Raw genomic sequence first — 18,252 nt, forward strand, 5'->3', positions numbered from 1 at the left:
AATGGGGGCTCAGCACCCTCCAATACTGTCATGGTGGCAAAGAGTTGAGAAATAATTGTAGCCCTTCCTGACTCAGAACATACTACCCACCATTTGAGGGCCCCAGCTGGCCATGGCTATGAGTCAGTTGAGGGGACCCAGTAGAGACATCTGGGGCCTTCCTGCAGAGACAGATGAGCACACTTTCAGCAGGATCCCTGGAGCTCTGTGCTGGGTTTCCCCATTTCACACACATCTTCTTCTTTATGTGTTCTAGCCTTTTCTCTGAAGGTTTTGTTGCCTCTGTCTTTCTGCAGATTGACCGCATGCACTGGCCAGGAGGAGGGCCCCATCAGCCTCCCATCTCCATCTGCAGCCAGCCCTGCAGACCCGGGGAGCGTATGAAGATTGTGAAGGGCATGCCATGCTGCTGGCTCTGTGAGCGTTGCGAGGGCTACACCTTCCAGCTGGACAAGTACAACTGCAAGAGGTGCTCTGCCAGCATGCGGCCCAATGCCAACCACACAGCCTGCAGCCCCATCCCCATTGTCAAGCTGGAGTGGAGCTCACCCTGGGCCGTGATGCCTGTTTTCATTGCCATTATTGGCATCATTGCCACGCTCTTCGTGGTGGTGACCTTTGTGCGCTACAATGACACGCCCATTGTGAAGGCGTCGGGCCGCGAGCTCAGCTATGTGCTCCTTACTGGTATCTTCCTCTGCTATGCCACGACCTTTCTGATGATTGCTGAGCCAGACATGGGCATTTGTTCCCTGCGGCGCATCTTCCTCGGTCTGGGAATGAGCATCAGCTATGCTGCCTTGTTGACCAAAACCAACCGGATCTACCGGATCTTTGAGCAGGGTAAGAAGTCTGTGAGTGCACCGCGCTTCATCAGCCCTGCCTCCCAGTTGGTAATCACCTTCAGCCTCATCTCTCTGCAGCTCATGGGGGTTTGCATATGGTTCATCGTTGACCCTTCCCACTCCACCATCGATTATGAGGATCAGAGGACTACGGACCCCCAGTTTGCCCGGGGCATGCTGAAGTGTGACATTTCTGATCTTTCCCTGATCTGCCTGCTTGGATACAGCATGCTTTTAATGGTGACCTGTACTGTCTATGCTATAAAGACCCGGGGGGTCCCAGAGACCTTTAATGAAGCCAAGCCTATCGGCTTCACCATGTATACCACTTGCATTGTCTGGCTCGCCTTTATTCCTATATTCTTTGGAACATCACAGTCAGCGGAAAAGGTAAGGCGGCCTGGCGCGTCGCTGCTGCGCGTTGTTGTATGGGATTTAGAATCGGGATAAACTTGGTTACTGGCGAGGGACAGCGCTACAATAAGGCCCACAGTTTGCCATCATCTGACTGTGGAGATCAGGAGTTGCTCTCAGCTTATAGCTGTGAAATAATTGGCTCCCCTTTACCAACCTATTGAGCAGCATAAAAACTGAATTGTCTCCCCATCTCTTCTCACTTCCTTTCTCGTTTTGTTCCACATCTCTCTTCTCTATCTTTTTTGCTCCTTTTTTCTCCCCATCGCTGCTTTCTCTTCCCCTCCCCTCTCTTCTTTCTATCCTCCTGTTTTCTCTCTGCTTTCTTTTTTCCCCCTCTTATTTTCTCTTTCAGTTTCTCTTCCTCTCCTTGTCTCTCTCCAGGAGTTGCTTGGCAGGCAGAGAATACCGAGGAGCCCCCTTTCAGGTGGGAGTGCAGGAAGCTCAGGCACAGGGAGGAAGCAGATAAGGGGGAGTTGGGATTATAAAGCACCAGTTCAGGAAAGGCTTAGCATTCATGCAACTGAGTAAGAAAATAAACTGAAAATAATTTTTAAAAAAATTTAAAAATAACCCAATACTTAGATTAGGAGTTGGTACAGGGGGTTCAGATTTAAAGGCTTAAGAAAATTTGGTCAGAAAGTTATTTGTTGACTTTAGCAAACGAGAATATGATATTCTATGTCAAAAATATGCAGCTCTGTGTATCTCTGAAAATCATATAGACACTCGTTAGATGCATTTCTGGTCCAGCCTCTCCATTCAGAACAATGTAACAAATGATCAACTGCACTGCAAAATACATTATGCTCATTCTCCCTCTCCTGATGTTACCAACATCTGTAAGTAAATAGAGGAAGCTGCGTGAGCATGCTCCAGCCATGATTGCAGCTTGAATGAAAGGTAAGACGTCAGAAACAATTGCCCATACTTCATCAATTGCCCATACTCATCAAATCCCACCGCCACTCCTCGTGAATTTGGGCCAAGACACTTCACCCTCCATTGCCTCATGTACAAACTTAGGGGGGGGTCATTTACTAAGCTGCAGTAGATGACTTAGCTTACAGATAATAAATAGCACGTCATCTACTCCTTAACAAAACCATCATAATGCAGGTATTTAAAATGAGCCGATCTGCATGCAAACCCATGCAAATCAGCTCATTACTAGGCAATCTTATGCTAATCAAATTACGCAGCTTGCTTCAAAATTCACAAGCCACATTATTTGATTGAACGTTAGCTATGCCTGAAGAGTCATAGCTAAATTTCCCCGGGAGCATTGGGACATCCCGGCGTAGTATAGAAATCAGGAGAGATCTGTTGGAGGCCAATGCTCCAAGGCATTTGTATATATTTATTATTTACTTTCTACTTTTTGTGACACTTTAAAGCAGCTTCTATTCAGGTACTGTAGTTATATATCCCTGTCTCCAAGGGGCTTACAATTTAAGGAGTGAATTTTCAAAGGGATTACATGCTGAAAATGAGCATTAACATGCATACATGGCCTGTATTTGTGTGCATGCTATTTTATAAACTTCAATAGTACACGCATATTTTTTATTTTGCGCACGCATTTATCTGAGCAAAAACAGAGCAGTTTAGGGGCCTTCCAAAGTGGGACCAAGAGGTACATGCTATTGTATAAGTAATTTATGTGAATACATTAGGACATTTATTTGCGCAATTTTACACCTACTAATTATCTAGCACAACTAATATCAAATTCACCTGCTGTCTGCTGTTTTTGTATGTAAAGTACTAGAAGAGCCTCAGTGAACTGCATACAGACTGGATGAACTGGCAGAGGCATCGGCAAATTGATGCGTACAAATCAGGGTTTTACATGAACACGTTTTGTTTTTTTCTGTGCATAAAATATACTTGCGAATGTTTTTAAAATAGGTAAAGCATTTGCTTGCATTGCATTTGCGCGAACTGAAACATACTTGCATACTTTCAGAGCTGAACTATGCAGTATTTTGTAAAACTGTGCAGCAATATGCACAGTTTATATAATACTAAGATAAATCTCTGTGTGTCTACTTGTATGCACAAATTTGTACTTGAGGCAATGGAAGGTAAACTGACTTGGCCAAGTTCACAAGGAAATATCCTGTGAAGGGGCAAAGGGCTCAGAGCCAATCAACATCATTTGAATAAGCCCTGCACACTTAGGGGGCACTGCTGCCTTCACTTCTAGACCAACAGGATTAATAGTAAGTGGATTGGGCTACTGGGTGGGGTGGGATCTGAAAGTGGCCAGGAGTACCAGATATTTTTTAAAAACAAGGATAGAGGCTACTATCAGCTCATTTACTATCTATTTTTAACCCTTTAGCAGCATAATTCCTGCGGTGAGAGGGTGGGGTCTCAATAGACACCCCTCTCTGATTTGTGATGGGGAAAGCTCCAGGACCTAATGGCTTCTTTAAAAAGATGGCGGACCCAGGATGTGGGACCGCCATCAGGTGGTGTCTTATTGGGTCAGCTAAGCTGTGGTATGTTTCCCCATGGTGTTTGACTGCTGTGGAAAATACCACAACCCTCTGGGAACTCGGCAATACCTAAGGTACCTGAATACAGTCCACTTTGAAGTAAATAACCAATCACAAAAGAATGATAAAAAAACAAAAAAGTATTATTTAAATATGATCTAAACTACTATTCCATTAAATTCAATGGGAGAAAAGGAGAAAGAACTGAAAAATAAGAATTTTTCTTTCTTGGTAGAAAAAAACCATAATACGTAGAAATAAATTAAAGAGAATGTTATAGATTCAGGAATAAAGGAAAGTTTATATTTTTATGAAATACAATCTTATCTCACACTGCCTTACTATCACTCTCCTCTAAGAGCAGCAGTGCAATACAAGGAGAAGAATGTTTCTTTCAAAAACAAATGCATCTCTGCCTTCTGTAACTTTGAAGCATCTTTCTCCTCTCAAAACATCCTAGGGCAGTGGGCACTGATAGTTCTACCCAGCACAATCCAGAACAGTGTGGCACAGAAAGTCTAGGGAGACAGGGAAATACATAGCCAGTCAGGATCACATGGCTTAAGTCAGTCAGGATGGATATGATATTTCACCGTTGGATACTGACCAGCCTTTCCTTCCAGTCAGTATGATCTACTAACAGGTCAACTCTGTGAACTTGTGTGCATTTTACAAGGCCACAATAATTCACATTTGTATTCAACTGCAGGGCTACACAAACACAGCTGTCACATCTTTATCTTTCTTCGCCATTTTTATACCACCCTGTGTCATAGCTCGGAGCGGTTTATGTCATAAAGCATTCACAATGTTAAAAGCGAACAAATCAGACTAATACTAAAATTGTTAAAATATGCAGGGAGATATCTGATTTCTATAGCTATGGGATCTCTGCAGGTACGATCTCCGCAGTTTGTAATAACATATAAGATTTCTAGTGTTTTTCCCTCAGCTAGACTGGCCATAGTGGAGGTATCAGCACCTGCACCATAAGCCTTTGCAATTCATCCATCTGGGGCAGTATCATGGCATGGAATCGGCCACCTGTGGCTACCATTCTTGCCCACACCTGTAAGTAGTGTATTTCTGTCACTTTTATGATGGTGCTAGTTTGCAGACAATTGATCTGCCCTGCTTTTCAAAGGGGAGATGAATGTGTAGCTATTGTCCTGTTTCTAGCTGTATGGCATTATGCTGAATTTCTTACTTTTTTTTCCTCTTTTCTCTGCCATAAAGGTAAAGCTGTATGCTGGTGTGAGACTAACGGCAGGATGGGACGGGGCCTCTGTGACTGCAGGAGTGTGGCCTGGATACACGAGACACTGTCAGTTTCTGCCTCCTTAGCCATTTTTCCACCCGCCCCTTTTTTTCAGAAGCTTGCATGGCTACATGTATAGGTGACTGCTTTCTTTTTAATGGTGCAGGTCTGATTTTTGGAGCTTATCGTTGGAAACGTGAGTGCCGTGATCAGTTTCAATGTCTGAGTTTGCGCTACCTTTATAGCAAGAAGCAGGGCTGTGCCTGCAGTGTCCATGATGCAATCATAAGGTTGGGGTTATCATTTTTTCAGAACAGGCTGGTCCAGTCTGGGTTTTTACCTCTCAATATACATGGATTTGTAGTCTTGCTCTTCTTAAAGAATTCAATAGCCAAACCAGAACTATAAGTTCATGCACAAAGCTGGGATAAAAAAGCAGAACTGGATTAACCTGTCCTGGAAAACAATGGAGCCAGCTGACAAGCCTACATCAGATTTTTACTTAACGGAGCATTTTGTCTTGATTATCCTCCAGAACTCTCCCTAATAACCATGCACTAGCACATTCCCAGCCCTCTCCTGGAGGCACATCTAATCAGTTGAGTTTTCAGGTATCCATATTGAATATTCATGAGATCGATTTGCATACGCTGGAGACCCAGGGTATGCAAATCTATCTCGTGCATATACATTGTGGCAATCCTGAAAACCTGACTAGCTAGGCTGGGCCTGCAGGAGAGGGTTGAGAAACACCGCACTAGCATTTTGTTGGAAGGGTAGCTTTATGTTTTATGTCACATTCCCTGCTGTTTGCTCTACCCTCGTCCAATTGTATCACTGATGTCGCCAGTGCCCGGACTGTAAACCCTTGTAAGGATGTTTCCTGAAGTTGCCCAGTAACTGATTCCTTTCCTCACTCGCAGAACGGCATCCTGGTGCTTAGAGGGGAGCAGAAGTCCCTCACCCTGCCGAGACGCAGGTGGACAGGTGATGGGCCAGAGCCCTCCTACCTTGCCCCCGGCTGAAGCACTGGAATAATAAAAGACTTTGTTATGCACTCCTGGATTAGACGTTTTCTGTTCAGGTCGATAGAGCTTCAGATTCAGCAGCGTGGGGAGCAGGAACTTAGCTGGTCGAGTTTATGTTGAGAAATTCAGTGGGGGTTACCCGGGTAACTTTAGCGCATTTTCCAATACCAACACTACCCATCTAAGCCCTGCCCCTGTTGCGATGGCAGGCCCTATGCCTCCGGTACCCACTTAAGACTGAGCTTTTTGGAACATGGACTCAAATGCAGCTCAGTGTAATTTATTTTATGGCTCTCCAGAGAATTGCATATAAATGCCAAAATAACAATAATGAAAGCAGGGCAGGGATTCTATACCAGGGAGAAGGCTGCCCTACTAGTGGGCACAGCAGCCGTCATTCAACCACGCTTAGCTGTGACAAGCTGTTCTGTAATGTTTTCACACCTTTCCTGCCAGCAGCTCTTTAATTCACCCTGCTAAGCTGTTGGGAGGGCTGTGGGGACTATTTCCATCGCTCTCTTGCTGCTGGCCACGGACGTGTTTGAGAGAATATCGAAATGAAGCTTCGGCGATGATTAAAGTGTGGGCAAACCATTCTGGGTCCTTGCCCCATGATCCCTCCAGCATGCTCCATGAACTTCCTTCGCCCAGTTCTAGATGCTGCCGGCATCACCGGGACGACTCTGGATGTCCAAAAAGGAATAATGCGCCTCCTCCATACATTAATGAGGCAGATAATATATTCTGACCCATGGAAAGGGACCTACATAAAATCTCTCATTAAAAGCTCATTACTGGCCTAGGCACCTGAGGAGCCCTTATCAAACTCAGAATAGCGTATAAGATGTACACCCGAGCAGCTGCTTCTTCACTCTCTCTAGCGCTGTGTATGTCTAGTACTGGCTCAGAAATGATAAGTGCTAGCACCGGTAAAAGCTGCTTCTTTGCAGCCTTTGAATAAGTAAATCAACCCCACTAGCAAAGAGCTCCTTTTACAACGGTTGCTATTTGGCAAAAACCTGAACATCTCCTGCTATTCTTCCAACAGAGGCCGACATTAATTTGGGTGACTCATAGCCTCTTTCCACCTCTTTCAATCAGCGTGATCATTTTTTATGCAAGTTTGTGCTTCAGTACCACATTTAATTATGCCTTGTGCAAGCCTTGCACTGTTTCAAAATTGCTCAAGAAGTTGTTTGCATTATTTGTTCTAATTATTACTAGGTTGGTTTTTTTTCCAAAAATTCCTTTGTTGCTGCAGTGGTGGCTGGTCAGGGCAGTCACAGCCTGCTGCTATCCAGTCTGCAAATCCAAAGAACCTTCTGTATCATTATATTTTTTCATCCCACACTTCTGCTGCTCTCTCGCTGCTGTGCCATGTCCAGGCAGACACTTTCGGTGTCAGGAGCAAATTTTGTCATTTTGCTTACCAGTCTGAGTCCTGCTCTCTCGTTCCTGTACAGCATGGCGTGGCAACAGAAGCAGCCCAGCAGGCAAACCTGCACCACCAGAGCTCGTGTGCAGGCTGCGGAGCTGCAGCCGTGCAACAGGTGCTGCTGGGCCGGCGGTCTGATCACAGCACTGCCGCTGAAAGAACTTGCACCTCTGGCTAGGAAAAGAGGCTCAGACCATCAGTGGGAAGAATACAGGGCAATCTGTTCGCTGTCCAAGATGGAGGAGATGTGTTTGTGGCCCAGCGTGGCAGAAGTAATTAACCGAAGTGATAATTAATCCTGTTAATTGAACCTCGGTATATAAAAGCTATAAATAAATAAAGTAGCTGCCTTGGTTGTAGTGAGGCACGGAGGGTTGCCTGCTGTTGCCTTTGCTACTCCACTGAACTACCCCCTATGACTCGCCCCCTCTCCGGTAACACCCACAGGAGGGATTTAATTCCAAGGAGAGAGAGCTCTCGGTCTCTGCCACACACAGGCTAGGGGAGCAGCGCCTCACCACCGTGTTATTCTCCCCCCATCAGCCCACCCCATCTTCTCTGGGCACTGGAAACAGGCACACACTACAGAGAGGTAGCAGCCAACCCCTGCCACCACTATCTGCCATGACTGCCGGGGAGTCAGGCTCTGCAGTCCTGTTTTAATCTGATGGGGCCCGCTAGCTTTGGAAATGACTGTGGAGCCTGACGCAGGGGCAGGAAAGGGGGACGACCTGGCCGACAGCAGAGAAGTGCCCCTTGGTCATGAACTGCTCCAGCCTCTGCTGCAGAATCCTGAGCCAGGCAAGGGAGGGACAATGAAAGGACCCCCATGCTCACCTCACCCTCCAGCAAGTACAGCTCGGCCATAAAGGGGTGAGTGCCTGGGCTTGCTGGGGTGGCCCCTGCTCAGTGACTTGAGACTGAGTTTTCAGCCCTATGGGGAGTTGATGGGACCAGGAGAAAGGGAGGGACATGCATGCATGGGAGGGAAGGAAGGGGTGAGTTTGTGATAGGAGGAAGAGCAGAAACGTTTTATCCCCTAACCCTGTATAAGTAATCAGCCACCACTGCATTGCAGCCTGGTTGAGAACAATATGCGGTTTCAGGAAAGACCCTTAAATTTCTCTGAAGCACAAGATAAACCATCATTAGTTTAAGGGGTTTAATTTCTTTCCTTGCCCGCTCCATAAATCTGTCCCTGAAGGGGCCTGCTATTCCTTGCTTCCCTGTTTTTCTACCATCCTGCTGCTTGAGGAGGATCCGTGGAGCTTCACAAATCCCCTGGCAAGATTTTTTCCCCATCAGCCACACGGCCTTGCACATGGTACGGTTTTCTCTGAAGGGTAGGGAGGGGGCACAGGTGATGAACAGAGAGTTTGTAGACGCTTACTGTGAACAGGGCCCCGTCACCCTCTCTCTTGCAGACACGCTCTCTGGTGGCTACGCATGCAGCATGTAAAACAGGGTGCCCTTACAATGCTGGATTCTGCTTCATTAGTTTTCTAGGCTTTGCTGCTGTCATTTTCTGGAAAGCCTGTTTGTGTGTATAGTGCGGACTGTGCGTTGTGTGTGCATGGGTATCAGCTGCTTTATATATCATGAATTTATCTGGGCAACAGTACAAATTTGCCCTCCCTTCTTTGAAAATCCTCCCCCCCCAACCAGACGGCTTATGCAGGCAGCACCGGGAGCTCTCAGTAGCACCAAGAGTTGGAGGGATGGCTCCTCTTGGATAATTCCTCTGTGCCTTTCTTTATGGCCAACACGAGCCACCAGAATGGCAGCAGTTACCTTCCCTTCATCTGCACAGCAAGCAAACCAACAACAGATCCTTGGCTATTATATGGTTTGCATATTTCTCTTTTACCTGCTTGCTGTGACATTGCCTTCTCATGCAAGAGTCCACCTTTTTAGTCTGCTTTCCAAAGGGAAAAAAGATGTAAGATTTTGTGTGTGGGGGGGAGGTGGGGTGTGTGTGTGTGTGTACCTAATACATTTTGTGTTTGGTGTCCTCTCCCCACCACATTTTCAGGACACCTGGGGTTTTCTGGATGTATATATATATATATATATATATATATATATATATATATATATATATATATACACACACAGATCGTGCATACAAGCATGTCCTGGAAAGTAGGCTCCTTTAGTTCTGGATGGAACTTCTAGTTTCCTGTATTGTGAAGGAGGCCTGGCAGATACCAAATTTATTGTAAACTTTGCTGTGGGCAACTCCAAGAGGTGAGCGCAAGATAAAGAAGGGGTAGAATCGAGAGTAAGATAAGAACATATTTCTTCACAAAGAGGGGTGCATGTAACAGCCTCTCAGGGGAGGTGATGGCGGTAAGAAATGCATTATCAGAATTCAAGAATGCCTAGGATAAGCTCATTTCTTGACTACCTATAAGGAGCTATTACTCCCTTCCTCAGGCCACAACAGAATGAGCAAAAGATGGCATTACTAGAAAATATGTGAATTATAAAAACCATTCCAATGATATGGAATGGGGAAAGGGGGATGGGAAGATTGATGGCTGATCAGACGGCAACAGGCAGTAAAGCTTTATGGCACATAATGAGTTAATGAACCTAGATCTTTGAGTCCCTTCTTGTCAGTTTCACAAGTTTCACATTCCTGGATTGTTTCAAATTTTCCTTTAAGAATTCTGATCGTAAGGTCGATGGTACCGGAAAGTGCTCCCCAATGGAGGTATCCCCTTGATCTTAGCTTTGCGTGTGATGGATATATATAATACCCCACTGCATCGTCTTATGCAGTGAGGGAGTAAGAAGGGACATGTGTGTTCTTGAAAGTTACAGCACGGATTATTATTGGTGGTCCAATCAAAGACTTGACAAGAGGAGAGGTAATTACCACCACAGGTATGTGACGACAAAAGCCAAGGGGGTGGTGAACAATAACAAGAAAATAATAGTAATCATAAAAGAAGTACAGCTAATAAACAGGAAAACACTTAATTACTGCTAAATCAAGATATAATTGAAAGCAACAATAAAAATCAATGGCTAAACCAAATCAAATTATGTAATCATTAAAAGAAAAGTCATGTATTTTTATTGTTCCCCAATCAAAAGCATCACAAGAGTTCCAGGTACTGTCAGAGAGGCAGAGCTCTGAATGGGCAGGTACATGGTGGTCTCACCCGGTCCCTTCAGCAGCATGGAGCTGATTGGTCACCTTAGTCTAACTGGCCCATTTACACCTCTGCATTCTCTTTGATGTCCGCCATCCAGCTGTTCTGGAAGTTTTTAACCTTTCAGGTCATTGAACTTGTCCCAAGGCACTTTCCCCATTCCCTTTCCTCTCTCCCCAGAAAGGAAGAGCTGGAAGGTTCTTTCCCTTTGAGGCGGTGGAGAGGAGGAAGCTAAGGGACGGATGCTCTAAAGATCCGCCCGGCTAAGACCAGCAGTTCAAAATCCCACCCCCTTTACTCAGCTAAATTTGAGATGCGAAAAAATCTCTACCTGCATACATTTAGTCAGGCAAGAAATGGGCTGTGTCAGGACATTTCCAGGATTTGCTTTTCTTTTTAAAATGTGGCCGGTCAGCATAATACTGAACCCCAGCTGCCGGCCAGCTCTGGTCATCCAAATAAGAACATAAGAAACTCCACGTTGGGTCAGACCAAGGGTCCATGAAACCCAGCATCCTGTTTCCAACAGCAGCCAATTCAAGTCATAAGTATCTGGAAAGTACCCAAACATTAAATAGATCCCGCGCTACTAATGCTGGTAACAAGCAGTGGCTGTTCCTTATTGATTACGAGCAGGCCAGATTCTGACAATCTGTCCCACGATGGCTTTTGCCTTCTTCATTCCAGGGAGACAGTGCTTACTGAAGTTTTCAGTGAACTCTTCGGAGGCAATTCTCAAATTGCCCACATTTCTCCAGACTCCGCACATAAAGCTAAATTTTAAAAGGGACGCGCGCATGTTATAAAATCTGATACATATACACGCACGCAAGGGAGGGGTATTTTGTAATGAACGTGTGGTGACGTGATCGGGCCAACCCCAGTTCCCTAACTCCCTACCTATCCTGCCTCCCTTTTCTCCTCGACCCCTAACCCCCACCTAACTACCCAAATTTCTTTAGTTTCTGAACTTACCTGCTCTCCTGAGCAGAAGTAAGTTCCGCACGCCTGCCCACTGCCTGCGTGCGCTGTCCCGGCCGTCCCCTGCCCCTGGCACGCCCCTTTTCAAGAACCCGGCACTTCCGCGTGTACCGGCAGATACGCACGTGACTGGCCCACTTGGAAAATGCGCTTGGTGCACGCGCGGCCCGGCCATGAGCGCCAGGCTTTTAAAATTGGCTCCATAGATTTTATCCACAGGGTTCACCAGAATAATAGAAGCACAACTACGCAGGTAATTCTGGTTCAATTATTGCCCTACAACAACAGTACCTGCACACACATGCTCCTGATTGTTGTGCGTAAACTTTTCCAAGGTTGAACTACGCACATAGTTTTGATAATTTAAAACTACATATGTCAGACTCTCCTAGCCCTTCCCTTGGAATACCTCCAAAACCTTGCAGATAAAAGAACACACATTGTCAACATATATACATTACATACGTACTCGCATATAGGGTAGGCAGTAATCAAAAAATACCAATGTTTTACCTGCGGAAAGGGTTATATTAATGCCTCCCCCACAATGGCCAAGGCCAAAGGTCTCCCCTCACTCCTTATCCTTCTTGACCCATCTGCTGCCTATGATACTGTAGATCACCTTCTACTCCAAAATCCATCCTTTTGTCTCCCAAGGAAGCCACAAGAACCCTCATGCACTACTCCATCACGTCCCGCTTTGACTATTGCAACTTGCTCCTCACAGGACTCCCGCTGCACTATCTCTCATCACTGCAGAAGTCAGCTGAATCACTTACATCCTGCTTTATCAGTGTAACCATGTAAGCCCTCGTCCCAAGTCACTATACCGGCTCACCATCTCATTCCACATTCAGGTCAAACTTCTCTACAAATAAGAACATAAGATTTGCCATACTGGGTCCGACCAAAGGTCCATTAAGCCCAGTATCCTGTTTCCAACAGTGGCCAATCCAGCTCACAAGTACCTGGCAGGATCCAAAAAGGAAAGATTGATGAATTCCATGCTGTTTATCCCAGGGATAAGCAATGGATTTCCCCAAGTCCACTTTAATAATGGTTAATGGTCTTTTCTTCCAGGAATCTGTCCAAATCTTTTCTAAACTCAGCTACATTAACAATTTTACCACATCCTCCAGCAACGAATTCCAGAGTTTAATTATATGTTGAGCAAAAAAATATTTTCTCCTATTTCTCTTAAATGTATTACCTAGTAACTTCATTGTGTGTCTCCTAGTCTTTGTACTTTTTGAAAGAGTAAACAACTGATTTGCATTCACCCGTTCCATTCTGCTCATTTTGTAGACCTCTACCATATCTCCCCTCAGCCGTCTCTTCTCCAAGCTGAAGAGCCCTAACCTCTTTAGCCTGCAGTTTCTTACTGTCCTCTCTCTCTCATCTTGCCCTCCGCTACTCCTCCTAAACTCTATTCCTCAAGCAAGCTGCTATTATCTGTGCCCTTTTCCACACTTGCCAATTCCCAGCTCATTATTTCCATCTTCCTTCACCAAAGGCTCAGAACAACCTCCCTGAATAGGTGCTTCATGCTTCCTCTCTATTTTCAAATCCTACCTAAAAACCCATCTTTTTGACACTGTTTTCAAATTCTAACCTGGCTCTCCCCTAATCATAGCCTGTATTGGCTGGATGGTGAGCTCAATGAAGCAGGCAATGTCTCCTGTGTGAGTCTCTGTAGTGCTGCGTGCATTTGGAGGCACGGAGGAGATATTTGCATACAGTAATGGTTGGTAACACTGGCAGTAGTCATTGCCTTCCCTAACTGGGGTTGTTTCTGTTTTGAGATTTTCTGTTTAATAAGTTTCTTCTACAGATTCTACAGTGACCTAGTCATCTGTCAAATAAAGGAGGGAAGGGGAATACAGGAGATATGTTTGCATGCAGCTCAATTAAGAAAAGTGTGAAACTGTTTTCAGATACAAAGGATCCTATCTGCATTTCCACTCTGCCCACCCCCACTGACTGCTTTCTCATTTAGATTTTGGAGAGTGCAGACCCCTTGCTCCACTAGTCGTCCCTGACCTCAACGTCCCATCTGTCTTGACTAGACTGTAAGCTTCACAGAGCACATGTCTTGTAGTCCTATAGAAATGTTTAATAGTAAGAATAAAGGAAAAGAGAAAAAAGATAAGAGAATCACAACAGGAGAGCCAAGCGTTTGCAAAATTATTTTCTTTTTGGTATGACAACATTGAGTCCCTCTTTGAGAAGACCCTGTGAGATTATGTGGTACTTGAGCATTAAAATGTTTCTCTCCTCTGTCCAGAATATCATGTATCTTGTAATGATCTTTAGTAAATAGACTATTCCTTTATTTAATATTTTATTAATCACCTACAGATACCTAGGCAATTTATAAATTACATTCACAGTTTAAAACAAACAAGATCAGGCATAAATCATAATATTAGGACAATATAATAGATCTCTATAAATATTTAATCAAAAGCTTGCTTAAATAAATGAGTTTTTAGTAGTGATTTGAAAGCCTTTAAGTCTTCAGTCAACATAACGCCTCTGGAAGAGAATTCCAAATGTTGGGTGCTGCCACAGAAAAGCAGTCTCCATGGTTTCCACCAGTTATGCATGTCTATCTGAGGGGCAGTCCAAGAGTCCTCTCTGGGATGATCTAAGAGACGAGCTGAGTTATAAATTCTCAGTTGGGCGTTTGCCCAAGGAAGTGAATCCATCTTCAATAGTTTATTGACCATCATTGAAATCGTAAAGATGATCCAATAGGATCATCTTGTGACTTGGACTGGCCACTGTTTGAAACAGGATGCTGGGCTTGATGGACACTTGGTCTCACCCTGAATGGCATTTGCTTATGTTCTTAGGATACAGTCAGCCGATGTAGATTGATTAGGACTAGAGTAATATGTTCCCTTTTGCTTTTGCCAGAGATCAGCCTCGCTACTTGAGTTCTGCAAATTCTGCATTGCCTCAGCTTGTTTCCAGGCACTCCAACATAAAGTGTACTGAAGTATTCCAGTATTGGAAGAATGGAGGTTTGAACAATTTTCCTACAATCACAAGGTTCCAACAGGGGTTTTAAACCACATAGGACATGTACTTTAAAAAAAAAATCTCACTTTTGTCACAGATTTTATCTGATGGGAAAATGAAAGATGAGAGTCTATCCATATCCCAAGATTCTTAACATATGATAGGATCAAAACCATCACACCCTCAATGGTCAAAGATGTTGGAAAAGGATTATTGATGTAAAGATGAATGATGGTAAACTCAGACTTTGAAACATTCAAAGTCAGTTTATTGTGTTGAAGACCCTGTTTTATGATCGACATAAATTTGAATTATGTTTTCTGTTCCTGACCAATTTGGATGTACGGGGTTGAAAAATTGAAGATCATTGGCATAGATTTGATAATCATCACAAAGACTTGTCAGTATCTTACTGATTGATGCTAAATAAATATTGAATAACAACATGGAGAGCGCTGAACCTTGATAAAAACCGGTAAATCTTGATGACCAAATAGAGTGCCGTTGCTCAATCCTTACCTGATACATGCATTCAGATAGATAAGAACGAAACCAGGATAAGACAACACCAGATATAATCACATTCCCTTAGGCGGAATAGGAGAATGTCACGACTGAGCATGTCAAATGCTGATGAGATGTCAAATAGTACAAGAATATTACACACACACACACACACACACACACACCCCGTTCTTTGGTTCCACGTTCATTCCCTTGTTTCCCCCACTCTTGTTCTCTGTAATACGTTGTTACCTGTAAACCGATATGATGTACCCACGAATACCGGTATAGAAAAGTTCTTAAATAAATAAAAATTTAGCTATTTACATTGGTATTTTCCTCCCAAAAGACCTTGAATGGTTAAATGGGGGAAGGGATATGGAGTAGTACTTTTCATTAAAATGATTTTTATTGATACCTGCAGATAGATGTGATGCGGTCTGGAAGGCTCATGTACACATCTTTGGACAGTTCTTATGTTGATCCACTACAAGGGATCACAGCCTGCCTGAAAACTCAGTTTCCTCTGAGAAACTTATTGGCCAATGGACCTCTGCAATATTTTAGTGTAAAAAAAAAAAAGTGTTAATTGTTTAAAGTTGCACATTTCCCAGAGAGGATGACGTGTGGGGGAGAGGTGTTTGGTGCAGTATGAGTGACTTCCACCCCTTCCTCCCCTCACACTATTTTTAGATCTCAGAAGCAGTGTGATTTTATAAGTGAGGCACCCCCTTTTTAGGAGTAATGGCGGGGAGGGCTGAGATGGATTGGGTTTAACAGTGGTTAAGTCAGAGCTTCCCCACAGCCAGTCGCATTTTTAGGCTACCTACAATGAAAATGCATGAGGTAAATTTGCATGTACTGAGTCTCCAATGTATGCAAATTTATCTCATGCATTTTCAATGTGGAGAGTCTGAAAACTTGATTGGCTGTGGGGTCACCAGCACAGGTTTGGGAAGCCCAGGGTAAAGCTTTGCAGGGCTATAAAAAACATTTGCCCTGGGTTTATTGTGGACGAGGGAGATGGGAGAATTTTCCGTGATAACTGGAGGAAGAGGGATTCTAATATCTGTCTGCAGGAGATTTCATCTGGGAGATTAAGAAGGGTCTTTCAAACTGCAAGGGCACCCCCCACACACACACACTTCTCTTCCACCTCCAACTGGAAGATGTTAAGGAGATAGCTCTCTGGCTTCATGATGTGTAATATCTGGAACATGCCGCTTTGGAAAGATTACCCGTGTCGCCCTCATGCGTGGCGATACTGGACAGACATTGATTTATGTTCGAAACAGAAAGCAGAGATGTAGCAAGTAAGTACATGGCGAGCAGGGGACATCATTTATCCGCATCGCACTCGTGACTCAGAACAGAGTGAGGACAGACTGCAGAGACAACACGATAAATCTTTTTTTTAAGTAATTCTAAGTTTCCAAAACTGCAAGAAAAAGTAGCATTTAAACTGTATCTGGAAACCAATGATAAGAAACCAAAATCATTTTTATTTTGAGACAGGCTGGAAGGCTGTCTTTGGTATAGTGACAAGCATCGTGGATTTTTAATATTAAATCCAGAAATATATATATAGGAAAGAGACGAGCGACATCATTCACACTTTTAGCAATGGGATCTGCCTTCTTCTGGCATGTGGCAAGCGTGTGCAGATCAGATGGTGAGGATGAAACCTGAAGCCGCTGGACAGCTTCACTAGCAGCACGATTTATCGACTTAGGTCATGTAATTTTGTTTCAGTTCTATGATGTTTATGTCATTTCATTTTCTCATATTTCTCATTGGCTTCATTTATTTCATTTTAGGGCAAACACACACTATATTTTTACAATATGCGGACCTTTCTGAAATTTTATGAACAGTGTGCACTATATTTTTTGCAACATGTGCATTTTACTAAAATTTGCAAATCGTGCACTCTAAAATGACAAATATCAAACGATATTTTATTCATTTCTTGTGTCATGGCAGATGGTAATGATTTAATAGTGCATCAAGCTATGACAATTGGAACCTGAGAATGTTACATGGAGCACTCTGCTTTGTAAGTTGGTAATTAGCCCTATGTTGTATGGAATACCAGCCCCCATTCGGACCAAGACGTACTCATAAGAACATGCCATACTGGGTCAGACCAAGGGTCCATCAGGCCCAGCATCCTGATTCCAACAGAGGCCAAACCAAGTCACAAGTACCTGACAAGTACCGAAAACATTAAGTAGATCCCATGCTACTGATGCCAGTAATAGCAGTGGCTATTCCCTAAGTAAAATTGATTAATAGCCATTAATGTACTTTTCCTCCAAGAACTTATCCAAACCTTTTTTAAACCCAGCTACACTAACTGCACTAACCACATCCCCTGGCAACAAATGTTATGCGATTACAATAAGTCATTGTATATGTCATGCTATAATATGTATGTTATGCAGTAAATCACTGGGATTTTTATTTGGAACGACAGTACATAAAATAACTAACTCAATAAATAAATTCCAGAGCTTAATTGTGCGTTGAGTGAAAAAGAAATTTCCCTGATTAGTTTTAAATGAGCCCCATGCTAACTTCATGGAGTGTCCCCTGGTCCTTCTATTATTCAATACAAACCCCACACGCTGCGATGCCAAAATAAACCAAGTTCAGTGCCCATCAGACCTTCAGAACCTTCTGATGAACACGTAATTATTAATTCAGACCTATGGAGTCCACATGCAAATATTAGAATTAACCCCCATCTCCCATACTCTGAAAATAAGCCCTTTAGCCTGCGTGCATCAGATAGAACCCCTCCCTCACCATCAAGCTTGCTGCTGTCTGTCTCCCTCCTCTTTCCTAAAATTCCTTTTATTAAAGGTTTAATCAAACAGAATGATGGCAGGCATAATTGTCACATTATGGTTTTCCATATTATGACAGACGTAGTCAGGCGGACACACATAATTAGCACGATCTCCTGTGTTCTACTCATTCCTTGTCCTTCTCTCCTTGCCTTGCTCCCTTTTCCTTTGTCTCGCTCCTCCGTCTACTTTCCTTCTCTCACGCCACACTGCACAGTTACTCCCCCACACTCTCTCTCTCCCACTTCA

General features: G+C 43.9%; 1 protein-coding gene across 1 annotated transcript in view; it reads left to right on the forward strand.

The window, feature by feature from the left end:
• Nucleotides 1–18,252, forward strand: part of GRM4 (glutamate metabotropic receptor 4) — a 212,208-nt gene that overhangs the window by 136,596 nt on the left and 57,360 nt on the right. The window contains exon 8 of the mRNA XM_029573595.1: nt 297–1,235. Coding sequence (XP_029429455.1) covers nt 297–1,235 — 939 coding nt within the window. The remainder of the gene's footprint in view (nt 1–296; nt 1,236–18,252) is intronic.

Source organism: Rhinatrema bivittatum, chromosome 12 (assembly GCF_901001135.1).
Source record: "Rhinatrema bivittatum chromosome 12, aRhiBiv1.1, whole genome shotgun sequence".
Taxonomy (NCBI): Eukaryota; Metazoa; Chordata; class Amphibia; order Gymnophiona; family Rhinatrematidae; genus Rhinatrema; species Rhinatrema bivittatum.